The 26,870-nt window shown below is 39.5% G+C and overlaps 1 protein-coding gene across 2 annotated transcripts in view; it reads right to left on the reverse strand.

The window, feature by feature from the left end:
• TAF2 (TATA-box binding protein associated factor 2) overlaps window positions 1-26,870 on the reverse strand; it is a 91,705-nt gene that overhangs the window by 56,057 nt on the left and 8,778 nt on the right. Inside the window, exons 4-10 of one of the 2 annotated variants that reach the window (XM_024208587.3) lie at window positions 15,529-15,647; window positions 12,480-12,621; window positions 11,807-12,038; window positions 10,145-10,329; window positions 9,298-9,411; window positions 7,117-7,216; window positions 3,914-3,999 (exon numbers count right to left, since the gene is read on the reverse strand). In XM_024208587.3, the coding sequence (XP_024064355.1) occupies window positions 3,914-3,999; window positions 7,117-7,216; window positions 9,298-9,411; window positions 10,145-10,329; window positions 11,807-12,038; window positions 12,480-12,621; window positions 15,529-15,647 (978 nt within the window). Of the gene's footprint in view, window positions 1-3,913; window positions 4,000-7,116; window positions 7,217-9,297; window positions 9,412-10,144; window positions 10,330-11,806; window positions 12,039-12,479; window positions 12,622-15,492; window positions 15,648-26,870 lie in introns of those variants that run through there. The other variant, XM_024208588.2, reaches the window with a different exon arrangement.

A 26,870-nucleotide genomic window follows, 5' to 3' on the forward strand; every position in this document is an offset into this window, starting at 1 on the left:
TCTGAGACAGACCTAAAATTTTCAGTGTACTTTTTGGTTAGAACATTTTATTAATTAATCACCCTCACTGACACTGCCCTTGAAGATGAGGAGGGATTTAAACAAAAATCTGAATTAAATCATACTTGCAAATTAAATATTTGGAAAATAAAATATCACATTGCCTCACTATATGATCAGATAAGGAAAGGCCATATGATAATATCTACAAGCAAGAAACAGAGTTAAAAGTTCTCATAACTAATTCTGAATTTCAGTGTCTGTTGGGTTTAAAATCATAATGCACATGATCTGCAGCTTCTCCCTGTGAGGAGAATAGCTTGTATGGCATACAGACATTATATTTTAAATGGACTTCTTCTTGATAAGATTTAAAATAACTTTTAAAAATAAGCTGCCTGATCTATAGTCCAGTTCAAAAATAGAAAAGTTACTGTAACTGCCTTATTCGTGAGAAAAATAAGAACATTTGCCTGTTTTCCATTAGCAGAGAAGAAACTGGAGATGATAAATTTTGTAAGTCTGAATTTATTTTTGTTTGGCTGATGAATTAATGTTCAGTGACTGGTTTTGTTGTGCTAGAGTTTTTCCCTTTAGTTATTTTTATAGGTGTTTTATATTGAATTTTCCATAAACTGGTGACATGTCTTAAGGCATTCGACCCAGATGAGATCGGGCCAACTTCCTCAAAAGTGGTCTTATATATCTGGATTTTTTATTATTATTATTTTATTTTTTGGTCATAGACCAACAATCTCTGTGATATGAAAAACACAGAATATTTTAAAATTGCTGCTTTAAACTTTCCCAAGTTAATGCTCGCCAGCAATGACCTAATTCAAACTTGCATGGCTTCAAGGTAGGCCCTTGCACCTGTTTTTTCCGGACTTGTGAGGCAGAGAAGGAGGAGCTGCAAGGCAGAGTGAGCAAAATTCATAAACCTTAAGAATCAAGGACTAGGTTTAGAAGCCTCGCCTTTTGGGTCAACATCCATCCGAGGAAAAATTCACCTTCCAGAATCTCCTAGGCTGTTCACCTTGGGGAAAGTCAGGCCACTGCAGCCTCTGACCAGTCTCTCCCTGCACCTGAAGGAGGCCCATTAACAAGTAGTGCTGGGCCAGCAGAATATCATCTGGCGTCTTGTTTGCTGTTTCAGCTCCTACTTTACAAGAGCACAGAATACTGTGAGGACTGAAGAATTCCCAAACTTCCTGTTACCTTAAGTAACTTGTTTTCCTGTCCCTATTTTTTGCCTTGAATTTAACAGGAAGACACCCCAGCCTTTTTATTTGCTTTATTTTTAAGATGGGAAAGCGAAAGCGTGGCTGCGTGCATGCATGTGTGTGAGAGCGTCCTGCGACAGGGTGTATAAACCACATGCCAGTGATAAGGGGTTAGAGAGCTGCTGTGGGCCTGGCTGGACCTTCCTCCATCAGTCATGTCATGGGTGGAATAAAGGTTTAAAAGCAGGAATTCCTACGCAGTTGATGGGCAGCTCTGAGAGAGAGCGGACAATAGCTCTACAGTCCTCAAGCAGATCTCCTGGAAAGCATCAAGGAAACTGCCCTCAAGAAGATCATTCACAGATTTCCTGGGCCTACAAGGAGGTAGAAGACTCCGTTATATCAACCAGGCAGAATAGATTTGGTAAGCCCCTAAGTTAGCTGTGAAATGTTCTGTGCTCCAACCCTCTGCCCTTCTCACAGGTAGTGAATCAGGAACTATACTGAAAGAACTTGTGGAGTGAGGAGCCAGGAATCCCCATCTCCTTCAAATGCACACAGACTGTGTGTCTTAAATTAGTATTGGAGAGACTCCCATTTATGCAGGCAGGGACACCCTATGGATTTAGCAGCACCCAGACAAAAGTAGGCACCCATCAGAGACACAAGAATTGCGACACACCCATAAAGTTTACATGGAGAAGGTACCAGAGAGAAAAAGTGCTCATAGTTTAAACAGCCCTAAATATTGTCTCATAAAGACAGTTATTAAACTGTGTTTTGAACCTGAAAGTATTGAGAGACTTGATTTTGTCATCTATAATTTCTGGTAAATAAGAGTTCGTTAAACTTCTGTTTATCAAGGTTGCTCTGCTAAAGTTAGTATTATAATCTCTGTTGAGGAGAGAGAAGGAGAGGAAAAAGGTTAGCCACGACATAAAAACTGAAGTTTGAGAAGAAAGTTTTATAATTGGCTCCAAGGTTTTGGTTAGGACAGTAGATAGCTTAATACTAAAAACAAGTTATTTAACAAACTTTAAATTATTGGTTTGATTGACTTTGGTAAAAATCTTTAATTGGGATCTATAAACATGCAGACAACCACCTTCTTAGTCTCTTTTACAGAACGTATAGCAATTGACTGGTTTTTGTACTAATTTGATGGTTTAACTCCAATCCAATATTCATCTTAACTTATTTGATTGGATACTTATAACATTTTATTTTTAGTTTAATATAAACAGCTTACCTTTGGTGATATGTTTTCATGATTTTAGTTTAAAAAATTTAATGTGTACAATTGATACCAAGTCAATTTATTTTTAATAAGTAACAGGGGTCCATATCCTTTGAGGACCTGGGATGGAAACCAACCGGTCAAACTTAAAGTCTGACCAGCTCCCCTAATAAATGTACAGTGTCTGTCTCTGTGTGTGTGTGTCTCTCTCTCTCTCTCACACACACACTCAGTCCTTTTTGGAATTTCTTCTTATATCCCCTACCCCAAGAAATGTGAGACCATATGAATCTACTTGCATTTTTGTAGTAGCTCTAGTTTGTTGGCTTTTAAAAAACTTGATCTATTTTTTTGTGGTTTTCCCCAACACAACTCATAGAAAGTCAGTTTCTCTGAAGTGGAGAATATGTTGCTGTTATACTTTTAGCTGCTAACAAAAAGCCAAAAACAAAACAAAACAAAAAACCCCAACACTAAATCAAGTCCTAGCTCAGCACACCCAATTTAGTTTAACAAGGTATCAACCAGGCCAGGAGGCCTAAAATTAGATGTACCAGCTATGCCTTGTTTTCCAGAGGCATGCGCAGCAAGGCCATCTCATTATTTTGCCTGATTTGCTATTTGTGAAAGAGCAGGGCACTGAATTAAAGCAAAATCCAATATGAGCAGGCGGGCAAAGTGGAGTAATGGCCTGGAATGCACATGAAAGCTGATTCTGTAACTGTCAACAACCATACAGCCTTGTGTGGTTGAGGATTCACCTAGGTGGGAAATTGGTTGTTAGTTACATTCCAGTTCTCATTCTGAAAGTCCTTTCCTTCTCTGTTTTTTTTTTTTTTTTTTTAAATCAGTGTACAATTATTAAATGGGTATTCTGAGGCTATGAGTTCTGATTTTAAACCAAACTAAATCTGGATGTGCATACACTCAAAAGCAGAAAAGCATTCCTGCAGATGGCCCAGCCCATCTACTTTTCTCAATGGCTCTTAACAGCTGGTCTACTTTTAAGTTTCATTTTTCTAATTAACAGGACAAAAAGCTCAACATCAAAAGAGTGAATGTAACAAGAAGTGGTATCAGAAACAAGAGAGAAAAAAAAACAAATCCAACCACCAAATTCACCATTAATGCTGTTTAAAAATCATTGTAAAAGTAACAGGAATTAAGTTTTTAACTCCCTTTCCCTCTCCTGTCCCTGTAATGAAAACTGGTTTTTACAGCAGAATTAAAAACATTCAATAAAAATAACTGTTTTTATGTTTTAAAATTAGAGATTCATAAAACAATAGTGATAAACTACATCCATGATGTACTTTATGAGACCATTAATACATGCCTTAGGCAGCTGAAGTCCTTCAGCCTTTGGCCTTGTGCCTCACAACACACCCAAAGTATATATTAATGGCCTCATAAAAACACACCCTACAATGACTTATAGTTTAAACAAACATACTTGTCTTTCTCTTTTCCTCCTCCAAATATTGGATGCAGTAAAACTCCGCCAGTCTTCAGTTCATATACCACTATTTGGTCTAGCTCCTAAAAAGTACAATATATAAAAATGTATATATTGTTAAGCAGAAGAGGCTAATTAGTGGGCTTTCCAGTGTTCTATAAAGTGATCATTTCTTAACCTCAGAGATCAGACCTGAACAACAACAAGTGAAATGTATTTGAAGTAATTTTACTAATTCGTTTAAGAAAAAAAATCATAATAAATATTTTAGCACCAGAGAGCTAGCAATATTTACGGGATTACAATGAAGAACAGATGTCCATCATCCAGGCAAACAGAAATAAAGCAGTAGAACTGAATAACAGAGCTAAAGTTTAATATTCAGTTGATAACATATCAGAGGAACTTTGCTATTCACTTTGCTAGAGCATAAACTTCCTCTGTTCCCCTGATGAGTAAAAGCAATGGACTTCACCAATATCTGGGAGTGAGAGGTGATTTCGTTTCCAAGGCAGATTGGTTTTGCGTTTCCACTAAGAATAATCTATCACCTGTGATTACTACTAGCACAAGGAACATAGGAATTGCCATACTGGACCAGTCCATCTAGTCTTGCATCCTGTCTCTGAAAGTACATAGTACCAGCTACTTCAGAAAGAGATATAAGAAAACTAGAATTAACATCTTCAGGGAAATTTTCTTTCTAGCCCCCATTAATTAGAGGTTGGCTTATCCCCTAAAGTCCAAGGGTTCATAACCATTTCAAAAACTCTTGGTTGAACTTGTGTGCTATTATTAGGCACATATATTTTGCTTTACAACTTCAGAGCTTTTTGCAAACATGATTATTCAACATGAAACAGTAATGAGTATTGAGAAGGAGCTGTGAAAGAGAGAGTTAAACATGGGTAAATGAGTTATGTGAGAAGTGATTCCTTCTCTCCAAAAATTTAACTACTAAGGCCAGTCTCACCATGAGCTCTATCTAGGCAGAACCCTGTGCAGAACTTACTGCATAACCAAAGTCTAATATTTCTACCTGTAAAGATGCTAAGGCAGTTTTGAGGAAACATGGTCAGAATATTTAGTCCATAACAAATCCTAATGTCCGCCTTGATTCATCTTAGCACCCTTGATTCACACTGGCCAACTTCTACATTTTTGTGATGCCCCAGGATGCATCATTCAGTGAAGTCAAAGCTACCAATTGGATCCCTCTGGATTATGGAGGCAGCCCACAGGATAGCAAGTCAATGGCATTTTTATTATGAAGTACACTTTTAGAAGTTGGTGGTATATTATTTTAGACGCTTTGGTCTAAAACACAAGTATTTTGCAAAACACAGGCTATAACACAAAACCAAAGACATTTTATTAACTTAATTTTACAGCCTAAGAGCTACATTCACAAAAGGATTTAGGCACCTAATTGCTACTTTAGGCACCTGAATCCCAGAACTAGGCCCCACTGGGATTCACAAACTCACCACTCAGCTGCCACTGAACCCTGTCAGTTCCCAAACTCACTCAACACCTAAGTTTTTGTAGTAAAAGCTCCTTAAGTGCTTCTGTTTCTGCCTCTGTGCTCTTCAGCTGCACTCTCAGTGTCCAGACGCCGCACTGTGATAAATGAACCGTGGGAAGATAGGCGTTCCTCTGCTTCACTTGCCTGCAGAGTTTGATCCAGCAAGCAGGTTCAGAGCTCTCCTACCGGATCACGGATCTTAATGAAAGAGTCATTGGGCGCGAAAGAGAGAGAGAAGGAAAATGATTCTATAGCCTGGTTAGAGCACTCACTTAAGAGGTGGGAAACCTAGGATCCAATCCCCCTGCTCCAATGACTTTCTTATTTATCTATGCACAGTGGAACAGCTTCAACAGGAGAAACTCGGAGCCCCACATCAGAATATCCCCTAGCCCAGTGGTTAGGGCACTCACCTGAGAGGTGGCAGATCCCTGTTCAAAGCCTTTCTCCCAATCAGGCACTTGAACCTGGGGTCTCCCATATCCCAGGTTAGTACCTAGCCACTGGGCTACAAGTTAAAGGGAAGATCCTCCTCCCTCCTCCTCCTCCCTCCGCTGCTTCTTGCAAAAATGGTGTAGACGCCTAATACCAAGAGGGTTTGCACAGATGGAGGCGCCTCCCTCCAGATGCCAAACTCCCAAAGGGAGGGAGGGAGGGAAAGTCTTAAGACACACCCCTCTCCTTGGCATCTTCCATTGGCTAGCTTAGGTGGGGAGCTGCATAGTGTGTGACTTTTGTGAATCCCATTCTTAGGTGCCTATCCCTCTCCATTCATTGTACAGGAAGCTTGAATGCCTAATTCAGGCTTTGTGGATCCCAGTGATTTTCTAAGAACCTGAAGTTAAGCATGGTAACACTCAGCACTGCCATGCCTAAGTTCCTTTATGAATCTAGCCTTAAAAGAATAACAGACAAATATTTTGCAAAATGATGCTATATGCAGGGCCGGCTCCAGGCACCAACAAAGGAAGCAGGTGCTTGGGGCGGCCAATGGAAAGGGGCGGCACATCCAGGTCTTCAGCGGCAATTCGGCGGCGGGTCCCTCAGTCCCTCTCAGAGCGAAGGACCCGCCGCCGAATTGCCGCTGAAGAATGAAGCGGCGCAGTAGAGCGGCTGCCGAAGTGCCGCCGATCGCGGCTTTATTTATTTATTTTTATTTTTTTTCCGCTTCGCCGCTTGGGGCAGCAAAAAAGCCGGAGCCAGCCCTGGCTATATGATAAGTTACCAGAGCCCCTATTGGATCACCGCCATAGTTCAAGGAGAGATCCAGTGGTAGCTCTGACACCACAGAATGATGAAGCAGATTCAAGTAATAACCTGTATCTGAGTTCCAATATCAATATCTGAGGTTTAAAAATCACATTCTTCTTTTCTTCCTTGTTACTGGGCAAAAGACCCAACAAAGCAGAGGAAACTGACTATAAAGGGGAAGCAATGACAATGACTGTGCACAAAGTAAACAGATTAAGAAAAATATTTTCTTTCTAGATTTCTTCCATTAGGTATTTCACTTGCAACAACAGGAGATGTTGTGTTCTGTCAGAAGTATGATTTAACCTGACAGTGTCCCTTTAAATTGTAATTCAAAACTGTATTATTTGGTTTCTACCTTACCTTATCTTGATATTAAAATGTATGCATGCTTTACAAGAACAAACTTCTTCTGTCTCATTACCTTCTTAATCCAGTGGCGATATTCATTGACACCAAAGGTTTTTTTCATCCAAAGGCCATAAATATAGCCAGAGATTCCCTTCAGCACCCACTCATCTGACCTGCAACAAGAAACAACTATGAACTCTGTCTCCTTGACTTGCAGGGTATTTTGAACTAGCCAAGGGCAGCTCATGCTTCACTAATGCACACATTTCAGCAGGTTACATAACTTCTCAAGTCTAAGTCAATAGGAGCCTGATAAGCTGTGAACCGATTTATGTGATATTCATTGATTCACAGATTCCAAAGCCAGAAGGGACATCATGATCATCTAGTCTGTTCTCCTGTATAATACAGACCACACAGTACTTCCTTAAAATAATTCTAGAGAATATCTTTAGTTTTGCCACCCCAACCATCTCATGCTTGGGTAGATGACTTTGAGAAGTGCGTTCTGAGGAGGGATATGAATCTACAGAAGTAAGCTGTTTGGTGAACAACAGCATCAGTTGCAAGCACAAGAGTGGCACAGAAGGCTGCAAAGATGTGAGTGGGAGAAAGAGCACAAAAGGGGCCCTTGTAAGGTGCACTAAGGCCTTGTCTATACCAGGAATTTGCCCCAATTACAGCTATTAGTGACCAGTCAAGTCTTCAGCACAGCTAAGATACATCAGGGCAAATAGTTCAGAGTAGCTTTGCCTAGTCTACACTAGGAGTTTCAACTGGTGCCACTAAACCAGTGGCAGGCCACTAATGGCTGAAATCTACAGTATAGACAGGACTTTACATGAATGTTAACAGGCTGATGGACAGGTGGGTAAGAATAGAAAGAAACTGCAAGAGATTTTTGATGGGTAGAGTTGTACAGTTATGAAGGTGAGGCGCTCCCCCATCCTAGTAAACTTGCCCAGCCAATCCCATTCTCTTTGCTCCCAGACTTCTCCCTCCCCCTGCCAGCTCCCAGGCCCAGTATCCACCCTCACCAGGCTCCTTGTCATAATCTACTAGTTCTCCCACTCCACAAGTACCCTGTTATTCCTTCTGAAATCCAGTCAGGCTGCTTCCTCCTCCACACTGCCTGGGTGGCAGCAGATGGCAATACTGAGAGCACAAAAGAGAGTCTCCGTGCCATCAGTTCTAGTGCCACGTACCACAGCAGTCTGCAGTAGCCGGGAGCAACAATCACTGGGAAAGTCATGATCAGCCCCTGCAGCTCTAATGTAGGTGGAATCTTCAGAAAATGTACCTGCCAAACTCTAAGAATATGTGCATAGTGTAATTTTTCAAAGGTTTATAACTTAGCCAAATTTGGGCACATTTTCACAGGAACAGCAAAAGGCACATCCTTCAGACAAAGGCAATCCCTCTGCCAAATTTCAAGTCTTTGCTCCAAAGCACAGAGGCACTACAGCTTCTCAACAAAACAGCTGTAAGAATTTTTTTAACATGGGGGGGAAAAAATATTTTAACTAAGCTATTTTTCTTAAAACTTTCAAATTCAACCTGAGGCAGAGAGCCGACATGGAAAATTTCAGCCCAAATAGTTAAGATTTGGCAAAATGATATTCAACTTTATAAAAAAAAAATCTTAATGGAAAGCGTTGGGTAACTTTAACTAAAGGCAGCACTAATAGCTCTGCCTATAACATGAGATTAATCTTCTTTGTGCATATCTAAATGCCCAGAACCACTGTCTTCCATACCCCTATGAGATACTTTTTCTCCTGAACAGATTAACCTATTCCAGAACCAGAACTCACAGCCCTGATCAGCTTGCATGGGTCCAACAGCTACAGGTCTCAAAAGTCTAGTTAGTACCCTTCATTCATCATTTTTTCATAGAACCCTTACCATTTTTTTTATTGACTATTACAATCAACCTCTAATGTCAGATTCTGATCTAAGATTTAGTTCTTTTACTCACTTTGCCCTACCTTATTTGATAATGACTGCATACATTAGGTTATATAATTTCAGTAATTAGTAGCTGGTGGGAACAATGTTTTTTCTTTAATTTCTCTTTCAGTGGGAAACCAAACAATTTCTCTTGAATTCTTATTCACTGATGATCCTAATGATTTGTATTATTTCTTCTAAGGTTACTGCTTCGCCTACCGTTAGGGTAAAATGCAACATGCAAATTATACTTCCAAAATATCCTATTACCATTTTGTATATAGTACTGTTTTATGGTACTCACCAGGACATTCTGGATATAAAACAGCCAAAAAATTGCTGAGCCAGAGCCTGAGCTAAGTATCTCCTTGTCAGTGGAGTCTCATCTATAATCATTGCACTGTGTAAAAGATTTGTGCTAGATCAAAACAAAAAAAGAACATAAGCACTATCTACAAGAGAAGGAAACACAATCAAAACAAAATACGAGATGTGATACTATAATCTGGGAACCTTTCACTGTTTTGCCATGCAGAACTTAATTTCTATTTTTCTTCTAAATAACCTAAAGACAGACTCTTTAAATGACCTAAAGATCTCCAGATGTTTTCACATGCATAAAATGCTTCTGTCCCAAATGCAGAACTAATGCTAGTTTGCTTTTTATGTTTTATCTGGTGAAACTCTATGGATACATGGCATCTTTTTCCAGCTGAAGAAATATAACAAATTGTCATAAACTTCAGTAAGACAGCTGCACTTTATTTAACACAACCTTAAATGTTTTATGTGACAGCAATTCTGATTACAGAAAGCAAAATGCAGCCTTGCAAATGCTGGGTTTTGTTTTGCTATTTTAAATATAAATGTCTTTGTAAAAAGTAGGAAACTAGAAACTTATGTTAAAAGACAGCAGTATGGACAAAGGCCAATATTTTAAAACTTGGGTGCCTTAAAAGTCAGGCTATGAAGCCAATATGAGTTGTGGACATTCCACACCTTTGCAAATCAAGCCCTTATTTAAGTGCCTGACTTTAGGCACCCAACTTAGAAATTTTTGGCCCTAATCTTCTCATCACCAGAAAAGGGATGCAGTCTAGGGTTCTCTCTCAGCACAAATTTTTAGACATATGAGTGCTATAAATACTAACCTAAAAATACTCATGGAAGCATAAGCAGCTACTTCAACATATGCTTCATCTACAAAAACAGTCTTGAAACAGGAGTAAGGGTAGCGACAGGTAAGAATCTCCTCATAGAATTCAAAGACCTCATGAAGGTATGACGTGGTGTGTTTGAGCAATGGGAGAAGCTGTGGTAAACAAAAATGAGTCACCTAAAAAAACAAAACAAAATTAATTTAACAGGAAACTTAACAATATTTAAATATATAAATATCAAATTTTAACATTACATAACATTTAAAACAAAGAAAAAAAAGTCAAAAGAAAAACAGTGTTGTCCCTATGTAAGAGGCCACTTCAATGTAACAGAAACCAACATTTTTACAGCTGTGGTAACAGGTATCATGGAAGGAAAGGACACAGTGATGCCAATCTTAATTGTGAGAGCTACAACAGAAAAATAATTTATTTGAAAGGTATTGTATAACGAGTCAAGGTACACAGGTATGCAGTACTAAACTTTTAAAGTTAGCCCATTCACCAGTGTGCACTACAGGTCAACATACAGAGACTATTTTGGACCAGGAGATTGGGAAGCATTACAAAGGATGTCTACCATTCAAAGGCATAACTTTTTTTTTAAATCCATCAGTGACCTTGTTGAACACTATCTTCCTTTACACAATAATGCATTATTTTATATTGGACAGCAGCAAGTGAATCAAATGTCGCTATTGTTATTTAGTTTCAACTACATCATATCCTCATCCTAGTAAGTACCTTTTTGTTATTGTTATTTCCCCAAAGGTTACTGTGCAATTGGTAACAATGGACCTAATTTTTAAGAATTATGACAGGTCTAACACCATTGATTTCTGTGAAGTAACATCAGCCATGAGAGTCTTTGGATCAATGTCATTAGTAGCCCCCAAACCATTAAAACACTGCAGAAATGCCATTTCTGTTTCTTTATCACTGGATTTTTCAGATCACTTCCACTAATTTTTATAATAGATATTATATTTCCCACCAGATTTTCTGAAAAGTTAATTTATTCCTGTGAAAGATACCAGACTGTCAGTACTGGAGACTAAAGTCTTCAATTTTTCCACAGATCAAATACAGCATAGACATCAGTAGTGTAGGTTTACCAACAATACCCCCACCATGCTTGAACTCCAACCAAGAGGGACATAGATGGGCCACTTCCTGGGGTGAAAAGGTAGTTTAATTTGCCTGCCTAGTTCATCTTCAGTCTCTCTGAGAATATAGACAAGAGTATAAATCATAATGGCTCATTTTGTGGACATGGACAACACAACAGGCCACCATAAAAGAGACTCTTGCTACCAATTTATTTATATAAGCCACTGAACTATGTGGTAACAACTTGTAGTCACTATGAGCACTGGCTTGTATTTAAACCTATTGGAAAAGGTATCCTTTTACCAATCCCAACTAATCTAGTTCCCTGACTTCTACCTAGAGTTTTATTTCAGAGATACAAAACATTACCAGGATTTATAAAGGTAACACTAGATCAGTATCATCCCATAATTGTACTAGCAGAGACTGGTATGTTAATCATATATCTTTCTTGGACTGATACTTGCTGGATCTAGCTATAGGCACTAAAATGAAATAAAGTTACCAGTTCTCTAAAAAGGAGAGTCCTCTGAAGATTATTACCTCATGCATGTATGGATCAACAAGGATTTCAAAGGGTCCTATGGCCAGAGAGATGTTAGAAGCCGCAGTTGGAATAGTCAGCATGTAATGAAAGGTCTTCTTTCTCATATCATGGGTATATATTGTTTCCACCAAATCTCCATTTGAAACAGCCACCATTGCAGCATCTACTGTATATTCTAATTTCCATGTGCACAGTTCAGAGTATGAATCAACACAAGGAAACCAAAATCTAGGAAAAAGATTAGGATGTTAAAAAAGAAAAGAATAAGAAAACACTACATACTTTTCTTTTTTATGACAAGTTTTTCCTCTCCAATTCCAGGCTATATATATTCCTAAATACTTTGGTACTTGGCATGCAGGCAACCCCACTCTATAGCTCTCACTATGCACCAACTTCACACAAGTCTGCCAGCAGTGGAAGCTTCTTTGCTACTGTTTCCCATTAAATTATGCCACGCAGACTTTAGAAATCTCCAGTGGTTCATTTTGTGCCAGACTCTGTTGAATTCACTCCAAACAGAAGTTTGAGATTAAATAACTGACATTTTCCACAAGAAACTAAATTAGAAAACCGTGGAATTATTACGAGTATTTCCAATATGCTGAGATTCTGTAAGATACTCAAGATCCGTTATGCAATATAACATTTGAGGATTAAGATTCTTACCTTGTAGAATTTTGATATCCACAAGAAAAGACATGGGCCCCTCTCTCTGCCATGCTACCTTCTACATTAGGCACCACAAAATGAAGGCCTCCCTTTGGCTGGTCCAGAGAAAAATTTATGTGCACCTTTAGGACTTTTAACTCTACAGCAGTAAGAAAGCAACCATGTGTTTAGTGTGTGTATGAAAGCAATTCATATAACATTTATTTTACAGGAAACATTCACAGGGCTCAATCTTGCAAGGTACTGTGTGCCCTCAACTCTCATTAACTTCAGGGGGAGTGGAGAACATTCAGCAACTCACACAATTGGGGCATTTAAAGCTTAAATATTGTAATGTACCATCAAGCTATCAAACTATTTTCTATATTAAAATTTTTATATTAATGAAAACCTTCACTTGTGGTTCCTTTTCACCTTCCAACGCCCCAATACTAAAACATCTTTACCAGGGCTTTGGAGCTAGTAAATACAATAAGTGTCAACTATTAAAGGACACCATCATTGCAGAAGCTTAATCTAGGAAAGATTGATGTAAATACATCCCAGAAAATATAAATTAACTGTTATACTGTTCCAGCACAGTTATTCCAGTCTACACATAAATCTATATTTCTCCTTCACAATATGTACCAGACCACCCACACACAAAAATAAAATAAAATAAAATAAAACCTCCCACAATGTGACAGTCAAAAGAGAAATGTAACTTTAAAAATAGATGAAGATATGAAAATACACATATCCTTACAAAAATATGCCTAATTGGCTCCCATATACCTTGATTTAGTTTACAAAAATAATTTTAACATGCAAGATATTTGGCTTTCACCAATAGACTTAAAAAACAGAACTCACTAGAGAGGGGTAACTGAACCATTTTCTTAACTATCACAAGGAAAGCTCGAAGCCATGAGTCAGAATGCCCTTTCGAATTATCCTTGTGAAAATGGATAGCTTCAGAAGACTGACATTGACAGGTAAAGCATTACCCCAAAAGCCTGTGCATTTAAGGCAAAAGGGCTATTTTTAAAAGCTCTTGTGAGTGATGTGTGGTCCATATCCACAAAAGTACTTGGGTGCCTAAACTGTACTGCTCCCTCAATTGCTCCTGTTGAAGCTGTTCCATTTTGGATAAATAATCAGAGGCACTGAATAAGAGGTAGAAAGAGAGAGAATATGATTCTAATGCCTGGTGTTTAGGGCATCCACCTGGGAGGTGGGAGACCCAGGTACTAGTCCCCCTGCTCCTGTGATTATTTATCCGAAGAAGAACAGCTTTAACAGAACATCTCATAGCTCAGTGGTTAGAGCAATCTCCTGAGATGTATGGGAGACCCTTGTTCAAATCCTCTACCACCTCAGGCAGAGGGAAGAATTCAACCTGGGTCTTCCACATCCCAGGTGAGTTTCTAATCACTGGGCTAAAAGTTATAAAGGTGGGCATCACCACCATCTCTTCCTCCTCTTCCTCTCATTTTGCATTAAGCAAGGCAGGTGCTTAACTCATTCTCAGAAAAAAACAGCTTAGGCACCTAAATTCATAGATTCCAAGGCCAGAAGGGATCATTGTGATCATCTAGTCAGACCTCCTGTATAATATGGGCCATAGAACTTCCCCAAAATAATTCCTAGAGCAGATCTTTTAGAAAAACATCCCATTTGGATTTAAAAATTGTCAGTGATGAAGAATCCACTGCAATCCTGGGTAAATTGTTCCAATGGTTAATTACCCTCGCTGTTAAAAATGTATGCCTTATTTCCAGTTTCAATTTGTCTAGTTTCAACTTCCAGCCATTGGATCATGTTAGACCTCTTTCTGCTAGACTGAAGACCCCATTATTAAATATTTGTTCCCCAAGTCGATACTTACAGACCCTAATCAAGTCATCCCTTAACCTTCTCTTTGTTAAGCTAAATAGATCAAACACTTTCAATCTATCACTAGAAGGCATGTTTTTTAATCTCTTACTAATTCTTATGGCTCTTCTCATAAATAAAATATCAAGTTAGGTTGACAGGATCTATTTTACAGAAACCCATGTACATTTGCATTAATTACATTACCCTCCCTTAATTCTTTATTAATCGAGTCCTATGTCAGCTGCTCCATTATCTTGCCTGGGATGGATGTCAGGCTGACAGACCTATGATTACCTGGGTCAGCCCCTTTACCCTTTTTTAAATTGGTACAAAATTAGATTTCTTCCAGTCTTCTGGAACTTCCCCAGTGCTCCAAGACGTATTGAAAACCAACATTAACAGTCCAGTGAGCTCCTCAGCTAGCTCTTTTAAAACACATGGACCTGCTGATTTAAAAATGTCTAACTTTAGTAGCTTCTGTTTAACATTCTCTAGAGATGAGGGTGGAATGGAAAGAGTGTTATCATCACCATATGATGAGACTATATCATGTTTTTTCCGCATATACAGAAGAAAAATATTTATTGAACAGTTCTGCCTTTTCCACATTATTATTGATAATCCTACCATTTCCATCTAGTAGTGGACCAATAGCACTGTCAGGATTCTTTTTGTTCCTAATATACGTTAAAAACTCCTTTTTGTTGTCCTTATCCCTGATGGCCATAGATTTCTCCTTATGTCCTTTTGTTTCCCTTATCAATTTTTTTTACAATTGCTAACTTCTTATTTATATTCACTACTATCAACTTCCCCTTTCCTTCCTTTGTTACACTTTAAAAAAACAAAAAAAGCCTAAGCCATCTGATATCAGTAGAGGAGTTCCTGGTTTTGAATTGCAAGCAGATATGCATCTCCCCTGTAGCCCATATTAAGTTGCCCAACTCCATGTGGCACTGAACGCTGCAACACCCGTCCCTTTGTGGATCCGGGCTGTTTATTCTTTCCAAAAAGGTGTTGGTGGGGGTTTTTTGCGGGGAAGGGGAAAGAGTCATTCTAATTAAATCTATAGAATTTAATATATTATTTATGTTTACTTAAATCTAATGTCTTTCAATACAAAATGCCCTGGCTATCAAATCTGCAGTACCTTAATTTAAGTATCAATATGGTCTCTACACTTTACCATCAACGTGTTTCCACAGCTCTGAAGGAACCTTAATGCAGAGTTCTCCATTTCCAGCATCTGGGTCCACAGCACTGACCGCAGCAGCATAAGCATTGGAAAAATAGTTGAGATTTCTCCTACAAGAAAGTAAAACCCATTTCAACTCTTAAAATGCACATTCAAATATGGTATCAGCGCAACTTTTAAGATTATGCTCTCTGATTGCTTTGACTCTTGTTATAGTAGTGATTTATATCATTCTTGATAGGATTAGCATTAAACATAGAGAAATTTAGACATATAACAAATTGAGAAGTATCGAACAACAATACTGCTTCTTGGAAAAAGCAGGCTTATAAACATTTACTAACAAGTATGCAAAACACAGAAACAAAAAAATGTCTATTCTTAAAAGAATCTGAACATATGTTATGTAAAAAATAATCTGACAACCCACTTACTGGCATATGTGAATATCTAAAGTCAATATGTTGAACCATGTGGAAAGTATGTTTTTAAGGCCAGAATTTTCAAAAGCAGGAACCTACAGTTAGGCTCCAAACTAATATTTAGGCATCTAAATAAGTCACATATTTTTCAAACTGCTTAAGCACTTAACTGTTCCCAGTGACTTTAATGAGAGTTACAGGGTGCTCAGCATTTTGAAAATAAATTCACTCAATATTAAATATTACTAAATATTGTTGTAGAAATCTAATTTTAGGTACCATTTTGGAAAATATTGGCCTACATGTATACAGTGCTCTCAAAAACCCGATTTAAAAAACTAATTCTCACCAACAGGGAGGAATTGGTTGCGAATCTGAAGGTGGAAGGAAATTTGGGTGAAAGTGATCATGATAGATTTCGTGAATCTAAGGAAAGGAAGGAGTGAAAGCAGCAAAATAAGGACAATGGACTTTAAAAAAGCAGACATTAAACTCCGAACTGAAGAAAATCTAAGGGAAAAAACTGTTCAAGAGAGCTGAATTTCTCAAGGAAACAATATTAAAGGCACAACTGAAAACTATCCCAATGAGAAGGAAAGGTAGGTAGAGGCCAATATGGCTCCATCAAGAGCTCTTCTATGATCTGAAAATTAAAAAGAAATCCTACAAGAAGTGGAAACATGGACAAATTGCTAAAGAGGTGTAAAAAATAATAGCACAAGCACGTAGAGACATTCTCAGAAAGGCTAAAATCACAAAATGAGTTACATGTAGCATAAGACATAAGGCAACAGGAAGAGGTTCTTTAAATACATTAGGAACAAGAGAAGGAAAGGATAGTGTAGGTCAGTGGATCTCAATCTTTCCAGACTACTGTACCCTTTTCAGGAGTCTGATATGTCTTGCGTACCCCAAGTTTCACCTCACATAAAAACCTGCTTGCTTACAAAATCAGATATAAAAGTACAAAAGTGTCACAGCACACTATTACTGAAAAATTGCTTACTTTCTCATTTTGTCTGTATGAAATTTTAGTTTGTACTGACTTTGCTAGTGCTTTTTATGTAGCTTGTTGTAAAAATAGGCAAATATAGATGAGCTGATGTATCCCCTGGAAGATCTCTGTCTACCTCCAGGGATACACGTACCCCTGGTTGAGAACCACTGGTGTAGGTCTCCTACTTAGCAGGGAAGAAGAGCTAATAACTGATGACATCAAGAAAGCTGAGGTGTTTAACACCTATTTTGCTTCAGACTTCACTAAAAATTAGCACAATTACTATTAACAACAAGGAGAAGGAACTAAAGACAAAATAGGGAAAGAACAGGTTAAAGAACATTAATTAGATGTATTCAAGTCTGCGTGGCCTGATGAAATTCAGTCTTGGGTACTTAAGGAACTAGCTGAAGCAACATTGGTATCTTTGAGAATTCATGGTAGTTGGGTGAGGTCCCGGAGGACTGGAGAAGGGCAAACATAGTACCTATCTTTTAAAAAGGGAACAAAAAGGATCTGGGGAATTATAGATCCGTCAGCCTAACTTTGATACCTGGAAAGATACTTGAACAAATTATTAAACAATCAATTTGTAAGCATTTAGAAGATTAAAAATAGAGTATCAGGAATAGCCAGCATGGATTTGTCAAGAACAAATCATGCCAAACCATCCTTATTTCCTTCTTTGACAGGGTTACTGGTTTAGTGGATGGGGGAAAGAAGTAGACGTGATATATCTTGATTTTAGTAAGGCTTTTGACATAGTCCAACATGACATTCTCATAGCTAACTAGAGAAATGTGGTTTAGATGAAATTATTATATGGTGGATGTTGTTAAGAGCTGAAAGCTGGAATGTCGTTGCTGTGATAACACTGTCCAGGTGCTGCTTTGAGCTGTTACAGCTGCTCAGTGTTTCTCTCTCTGGAATGCCAATGTTATTAACACAAGCATAGAATGCAGCTTGTTAATTCAACAGATCTCAATGTTATTCATAAAGAAAGAGCACTGGCATGGTTCGGTGATGAAGGCAATCGGCCAGGTTTACTGCCTTTAAGGCACAGTACTAGTGTCGCAGTTCCATGGTTACAGGTACATTAACACGAGTGCCTGATAGCAAGGAACAGTTCAGTCAGCAGCAGGAATTTCTGTTGTCCCCTTGGCTGCACAAAGGGTTAAGGCAAAGAACCCCAAAATTTATAGATTAAGAAAAACAACTTACATACCACCTCATGTGTTTCATGACATCTGCTTGTTACCTCCCTTTGTATCATGCTCAGGTGTCTTGTGCAAAACATCCTCTTATTTAGTATTAGGTCAGGATCTTCCTAAACTAATATTTTGGAATGTGTTCTCACACAATATCTGTTGCTTCTTAGGAATGCCTGTGTTTTAGCAATGCTAGCAATACTTTTGCCAAGGTCATATATTGGGCAGTGAACTTGTAAACATCTACTTTAATACATGGCCTAACTTTGGTTCACAGCCTCTGGTTCAGATCTCAGATCTTACACCAGGCCCAGTGCTCCAGGCTCTCTCTTGCTCCTACAGTGGGTGCAAAAGTGGTTGAAAGAACATAATCAAAGAGTAGTTGTCAATGGTTCACTGTCAAACTGGGAGGACTTTTCGAGTGGGGAACCAACAATGTTTTCATTAATGACTTGAATAATGGACCGGAGAGTATGCGTATAAAATATGTGGATGATAAAAAGCAGGGAGGGGTTGCAAGCACTTTGGATCACAGAATTAGAATTCAAATCAACCTTGACAAATTGGACAATTGCTCTGAAATCAACAAGCAGGGCCAGCTCCAGGCACCAGCCCAGCAAGTCCGGCTCTTCGGCGGCGGGTTCCTCACTCCCTCTTGGAGCGAAGGACCAGCCGCCGAATTGCCACCGAAGACTGAAGTGGCGGCGGTAGAGCTGCCGCCGAAGTGCCGCAGATCACGGCCTTTTTTTTTTCTTTGCTTTGCTGCTTGGGGCAGCAAAAACTCTGGAGCCAGCCTTGTCAACAAGATGAAATTCAATAAAGACAAGTGCAAAGTACTTTACTTAGGATGGAAGGAAAAATCAAATGCGCAACTACGAAATGTGGAATAACTGGTGGGATGGTAGCACTGCTGAAAAGGATCTAGAGGTTATAGTGGATCACAAATTGAATATGAGTCAACAATTGTGATGCAATTGCAAAACAGGCTAACATCAGTCGTAGGTATATTAACTTGAGTGTCATATGTAAGACACAGCAGGTAACTGCCCCCCTCTCATTAGCACTAGTGAGGCCTCAACTGGAATACTGTGGCCAATTCTGGGTGCCACACTTTAAGGAAAGATGTGGACAAATTAGCGAGAGTCCATTGAAGAGCAACAAAAATGATAAAAGGTTTAGAAAATGTGACCTATCAGGAAAGGTTAAAAAAAATGGGCATGGTTAGCCTTGAGAAAAGGAGCCTGAGGGGGAACCTGATAACAGTTTTCAAGTATGTTAAGGACTGTTGTGAGCAGGACAACGATCAACTGTTTTCCATGTTCACTGAAGGAAGGACAAGATGTATGGGCTTAACCTGCAGCAATGGAGATTTAGGTTAGCTAATAAGAAAATCTTTAACTCTAAAGATAATCAATCTCTGGAATAGACTTCCAAGGGACGTCATGGAATCCCCATCATTGGAGGCTTTTAAGAACAGGTTGGACAAAACAACGATAAGGGATGGTCTAGGTATATTTGGTTCTGCCTCAGCACAGTGGGCTGGACTTGACTTCTCAAGGTCCCTTCCAGCCCTACATTTCTGGGAATGAAACAGGTTTTTAATTTGGTAGTCCTTTTCTCTGCTTTGGTTGCTGGATACAAATTGTTATACTTTATATGCTTTTCACACCACATACTGTATTGAATGTTGGAGCTCTGGCTTTAACTCACAAAAGCACAGAAAATCATAGTTAAGAATCAGTTCTCCAGTAGTACCTAGCTATAACTATCCCATCATTAACACTATCCCATCTGCATCCTGTTGCCCGTAAATACTGGAATTTTTATGGTCAAGCTTGAGAGTTTTCTTGATTTTGTGGTTTTACATCATACCTTTAAAAAAAAAAAATCTTTTAAAAGAATGCTAAACTCTGAAGATCAAGAACACTTTTCCAGTGTAAATCTTCTACAGATTTTTTTTTTTTTTAAATCTTGCTTGTTGAAGATTGGGTGTGCAACATCACACCATAAAGTATATTTTAAATTATTCATTACCTTTCATCTCAAAAGTATCTAAAGCATTTAAAAGCTCACTGCCAATGAAATCCAGTCATTGTGGGGATGGAGGGCTGCAGCCAGGTAGAAAGCCAGTTCATAATGTGTTGCACAACAGTGGGCAGATGAATAGTTTTGACCATAGATATCAAAGCAAACTTCCACTCTAGTAAGAGGGCCATGAAATCTAAAGTCCACACAAAGTAGACATGACCTCATTTTAAATCATTACTTTCTTTTCATCCGAACCCAATCCCTATCCACCATCCAGAGTAAACTACAAACTGCATTAAACTCAATTTACTGTATCTTACTTGGAAGGAAGAAGGGCTAAGGATCATCCAGGTGTCAAACTTGATGCTTACTCAGCCTTCCCCACCTGTGCCTTGGCTAAAAAAATAAACTAAGGTATACTGAGAACAGTATCTGCAGTGGGACTGAGAACATTAGGAACAGTAAACTAGACTAGTTTGCTTGAAATCTTCTCATCATAAAACATTAGCAGAAAATGCAAGCATCTGATTACAGAAACTCCAAAATCCCATGTGTTAACATGATCAATTTTTCCTGTATTGTAGTTGAAGTGCTTTTAAAAGGTAGGATTCCCGCAAAGAATCAGTCACATGAACAGTACCAGTGAGTTCATTTGGACTATTCACATGTACCCATCTACCTCAATATAATGCGACCCGATATAACATGAATTCGGATATAAAGCGGTAAAGCAGTGCTCCGGGAGGCTGCGCACTCTGGTGGATCAAAGCAATATAACGCAGTTTCACCTATAACGCGGTAAGATTTTTTTGGCTCCTGAGGACAGCGTTATATTGAGGTAGAGGTGTATAAAGTTACTCAAATGCTTAAGTCTTCGCAGGACTTGGGGTGAGAATGAAAAAAGCAAACACTGTATGAAAATAATTCCTTAATTCACTCATGGCTTGATTTAGTAATTATGGCAAGTCACTATCAAAAGAAAATAAAAATTAACAAGTCAACTTTAATATTAGCTTTAAGTTTGGGGTTTTGTTTTGTTTTAACTCATTTTAATGTAAATCTGTCTCTAATTATTGGCAGGGGATTCCTTTCCAGTACGTCAAAGAATTTGTTCAATTCTGAGGAATCGTGGTGAGATTGTGGTTACATTTTAAATTCCAGTGGATTTACAGACAGGAAAAGGTTATTATTATGTAACGAGAAAGGTAGACTATTAAGATCAATAGAGCCTAACATTTTAATAAAAATCAGTCTTTATTTTGTTCCTTTTATTGTGGAAATGTATAGTGGTCCAAATCAAATGGGTGATTCATTATAAAAGGAATCTATTAGAGGATTGGTACCATAGAGCAATCTTTTCATGGCTTGAATTGCCCTCTATAAACTGGATATGGCTGTTTAAAAATAAACCCCCACAGTTATAGACAAAAATTACAGGTCAAGAAATAATGATAAATTGTTCTAATTTACCAACTGTGGACTGATTGAGAGAGAATAATATACATTCACTTTCCAGCTTCCCCGAATGACACAGTTAGGAACCATACCTCCCATTTTAACTTTCTGTAACAAAATACTCAGTTTAACATTGTTTTAAATATGCTTCTAGGATATGAATAAACACTATACATGAACATGAATGCTGAAAATATGGCTTCATTTTTCCATGACCCTACACTTACAAGTCCTTAAACAGCAACATCAAGTATACAAACTATTGAGGAAACAGTATTTCTTTGCCATTTTACTAAAAACAATAAAGAATTATACAATTATGGTAATCCATGAGTACATCATAGCAGGTTGCAGATGTAGCAGAATAAAGTCTTGTACAAAAAAGCAGTATTTACTCAGCTGCTTTAAAATTGAAGTCCTCCAATGTTTAACCCCCCAGCAACAAAATATAAAGCCATTAAAACATTACCTTCCACATTAAAGACAGAAACAGAGTCCACTAAATGCCAATTGTTTTTTCTACATACTTTATACAATGAAGTTCTATTTCTAAACCTATATTTACCAAAACAAAAGCATTATCAGAAAATTGGTAGTCTTGTAAAGTAAAACCTAGTAACTGTATTAAATAGTGGTGTCTTGAGTCTGATACACATGGCATATGATGGGAGAGGGAAAGTTATATAATTGTTTATTTTAAACAAGCAATCCAAGCTGTGAGGAAACATCTTGATTCTAAATGGCATTAGTATGACACGTTACAGCAGGAAATAGTGCAAATGTGGAATATCATTATAACCATAATAGTAAAAATAGAAAATCTGATGTCTATTCAGTGGCCTGTTCAAAACAATTTGATGGTCTAAGTCCAGTTCCTAGAATACAGAAGGAAACATCACAAGACAAGTTCAGGGCAACTGCATCTGCATTTCCCCACAGTGATTCAGCAAGGGTACCCACTCTTGGCTTTTAGCTCCACAGCTGGTGCCTCTCTTGGGTGGAGAGACACATCTCTCTCCATTCTGACCAGAGTATTTCCAGGCTTGTCAGTTACGTTCCCTTCACTGTGTAACTTCCAGTACAGTCAGGTTGCCCTAGAGCACCTGTTTGCTTTTTCTTTCGATACAGATAACAGTATATATTGTTTCATAATACTATTATTGGTAATCCCTTTATTAACATATCTGAATACACTATTGCTCTAACTGCTGGTAGCAAGGAGGCATGGCCTCCCTCAGATGCGGACACGGAGGGGACACCGCAAGCCGCCTGGTGGGTGGAACCAGGAGGGCCATGCCCCGCAAGCCAGAAGCAGAGGGGCGGGACAGGAAGAGGAAGCATAAAAGGCCAGCCCAGCAGCTCAATTGAGAGGGAGCTGTGGAAGGAGACGGATGCTCTTTCCCCACTGCTGGAGTGGGATGCCCAAGAGAACCGCTGCTGCCCTGACGACCAGCCTGAGCTTCCAGAGAACCCTGCCACTCCAGACTCTACCGCTACCCTTGGCAGAGTATCCTGGGGAGACTGAGAACGACCAAGGGGGAGAGTAGGAAGCAACCCAGGGGAGCCACACTACTGTCTGGCTGTGGTGATTCCGGAAACACGGTCAGTGTGTTGCGGGTGGATTTCCTGCTGAGCCAGTGGCAAACCACTCTGCCACTGTTAGGGCCCTGGGCTGTGATGCAGTGGAGTTGGGCGGCCCCCCGCCACCCCTCCCCTGGGGTAGCAGTCTAAGTTCCCTGTAAGCTGCGCGGCCGCACAGCAACCTATTTAGCGAGGCACAGGTGCTCAGGGAACCCACCCACTGTGACCTGCCGCGGCTGGGGTAGGGGCGCCTCTCCCCCAGCCCCAACCTAGCCCAACCCGACTTCCCCTCTAGCCAGGGGGTGCTCGACCCCCCCCTTTCCCTGAGGTCCCCGCTCCCGCCCCACTTCCGCTCGGCCCTGTCCCCCCTCTTCCCCCAACCGCACCCTGTCCCTGCTCCTCCCTCTCAGAGCTTCCTGTTCCTACACGCTGCGAAACAGCTGTTTGTGGGAGGAACTGGGAGGGAGGAGGAGGAGTTGGTCAGCGGGGCCGCTGGCAGGTAAGAGCTGTTGGGGGGCAGGGATAGCTTGGCTGCCAGTGGGTGAGGCTGAGCAGCACCTGCTAATTTTTCTCTGTGGGTGCTCCAGCCCTGGGGCCTATGAGGGTGCCCCTGCCCTAGCCCTGCTGGGGGAGGGACAGCCTGAACCCAGCCAAGCCCTGACCCGCCGCGGCCAGGGCGTCCCTCCCCTGTCCTGGCCCCAACTTAACCCCGACCCAGACCTGATGCGGCTGGGGGAGGGGCGCCTATCCCATAGCCCCAGCCCTGGAGCTGCCGTGGAGGGGAGAGGCGCCTCTCCCCCCTAGCCCTCTCCCACATGCCAAATCCCTCGGCCTCACCACATGAATTTTTCTGTGCACCAATATGAAGGTGATGTGTCACACATCACCTTCATATTGGTGCACAGAACAAAATTCATTCTGTACACCTGTGGGAAAAATTAGAGGGAACACTGGTGGCAGTACTCCCCCTCCTTAAGCCAGGAGGCCTTCGCTCCTCGGGCATCCCTACCGAAGCCTCATAGACTGTGCTTGGCGCTCCCCCGTACTGGAGCCCCATAGACTGTGCTTGATGCGCCACTCTGCAGGAGCCCCTAGATTGGGCGGATAAGCTGCTACAGCTCTGCCTGACTGCAGGCCAGAGCCTTGACTGCTTGCCACCCCACCCTGTTTAAACCCTGGGCAAATAAACTGCTACTGCTCTGTCTGGTTGCAGGCCAGAGCCCAGATTGTTTATGGCCATGCCCTGCTTGAAGGCCAGGACCCATTAAGAACTGCTAATTCCCCCCTTGTTTTTAATTCCTTTGGGAGAATACTCTAGCAGACCAAACTGCGAGGAGGCATGGTCTCCCTCAGACACGGATGCGGAGGGATGACCATGCCAGCCTACACTGCTGCTGTGGCTAGTAACATCTACACCAAGTTATTTATAATGACTTCAAGTCTTTTCCTCAGAGGATCTTGAAAGTTCAGAGCTAATAAGTATATATTAAACACATTTTTGCCAATGTAAATAACAGCCAGAATTTCCAAAGTAAAGATAGACACCTAAATAAGTGGCCTGATTGTCAGAGGTACTGATCATCCTCAACTTCCAGTGAAGTCAATGAAAACTGCAGCAACTCAGCACCTCTGAAAACTAGAAGACTCTTGTTTAGGTGTCTAATTTTAGAGGCACTCACATTTGAAAGTATTGGCCGATGTTTATTTAAATTATATTTTATTTGCTTACAACTTAACTCTCCAGTATGTTTACATACAACCAGAATTGCTTAAAGGCCTCCACAGATTTGCTAACTAAAACATAGTGCCATCAGTAAGATTGCTGCTCACTTCCTTCTCATAAATCATTAATATATAAAACAAGAAACTGAAAATTGTACACACAAGCTCAATGAGCAAACCTATTAGTCAGAGGCCAAAAGTGGGGGAAATTCAACTTTTCTCCTCCCAGTTTTGCTCTTTGGAAAGTGGAAGAGCACCAGCTGTTTTCTATTTTTACCTAGCGGCTGGGTTTTGCATTCGGCCGGCCACCCTCCTAGACCATGTCCATTCTACTCTGCTGCTGCTAGGCCATATAGCCCAGGAAATATTTTTGTGCTACACTGATCACAAGATTAAGAAAAAACAATCAGAGTAATGTAGTTTTTAATCCATAACAAGATTTTGCTCTGTATTTTGTGATTATTTTCCTTAAGAGTCTTATTGAGGACTTTATCAAAAACTTTTTGAAAATCCACACTAACCATATTCATTAGATGACCTTCATCAACCATTAACATTTTCAAATATATTTTAATAGGTCAAAGAGGTACAAATCTTCTTCCCTTTAAGAAGCTATGGGGATTTGATACCGTTATTCTATCGTTAGACTCAGTTTCCTAGATCCAGAGGTGAGACACTCACTGGTCAGTATTTCTCAGAATAATTTTTAGGTTTTGTTGTTGTTTTATAAATATAGGCACCAGTTTAGCAACTTTCCAACCCTCTAAACATCACTGGTCCTGGTGATTTAGAGTGCTTGAGTTTTATGGTGTTCCATAACTTCCTCCTTAAAGACTTCACTCTAATTTCCTGTGAAAATTGCTTTAGGAATAGGACTTATTCAAACAATTTATTTTACTTTTCTGCTACTTCACCATAGTCTTTAAATGCACCTCCAAACCCTGGCAACTTCACTTACAAATACAGTCTTCTAATGCCCTTAATACACTTATTATGATACTGTTACAGCCAACAGGATCTCTTTGGAAACAAAGTGGTTTATCTCAAAAAGGTTTCTACCACTGAAAGTAATTTAACAAATTAATAAACATTTTGTTAACTGAGACATTATTACCACATGGACCTTTTTTGTCCTGAAGTCTAAACATATTCTCCCTTCCTTCCATTCCCCCATATTTGACTACTCATTGATTCTGTCCTAAGGAAAGCAGGTTATTCGCAAAGGGTAAAATTTAATTTGTTAACTTTTATAAAATACTATCACTGAACTGTTATGAAGTATTTCAGGTTGTTTTTTAAACCGTATCATCCCTTATAAACAGGAACTATAATTTACCAACCAATCTGTATCATTTACAGTTTTGGAAAGCTGCTTTTTGTTTTCTAAAATACAAGTATTTTTCTCAACAGCAATTACCCCTGGAAATGTGCTCTTCATATACTTACTACTCTCTTAGCCTGGCTGCGTATCATCCCAGGATTTATGAGAAACAAAGCTCTTTACAGATATGTATGATAGTGTCATCAGCTTACTGACAGCTAGCTGAGCTGTGCCGTGATGTCTTCTGGCTGCAAATATTTATAAAGGTAATAATTTCTAATTAACCTATCTAAATTGGCAAACTGCATTCAATCTTTTTGCCAATAATTGCTTTGTCCTTCCTTCATTTAAGCAACTTAAGACACTGCAGGCTTAAGACAAGTCATTTACTTTTTGGAAGATTAAAGGAAATTACAAAATGCTTTGGAAAATCAATGTAAGTTTCACATTCTGTAATCATCTTCCTGCTTGAAACTCACACATCATTGCTCTCCTCACTAATGTTTATGTACACACCTATGCTAACATGTGTGAAAGAGATTTCAAGACACCCATGTCAGCACTCATTTCACAAGTAAAAGCAAACAATCCTTATAGTA

Source organism: Terrapene carolina, unplaced genomic scaffold, assembly GCF_002925995.2.
Source record: "Terrapene carolina triunguis isolate 2854851 unplaced genomic scaffold, T_m_triunguis-2.0 Scaffold58, whole genome shotgun sequence".
Lineage (NCBI taxonomy): Eukaryota > Metazoa > Chordata > Testudines > Emydidae > Terrapene > Terrapene triunguis.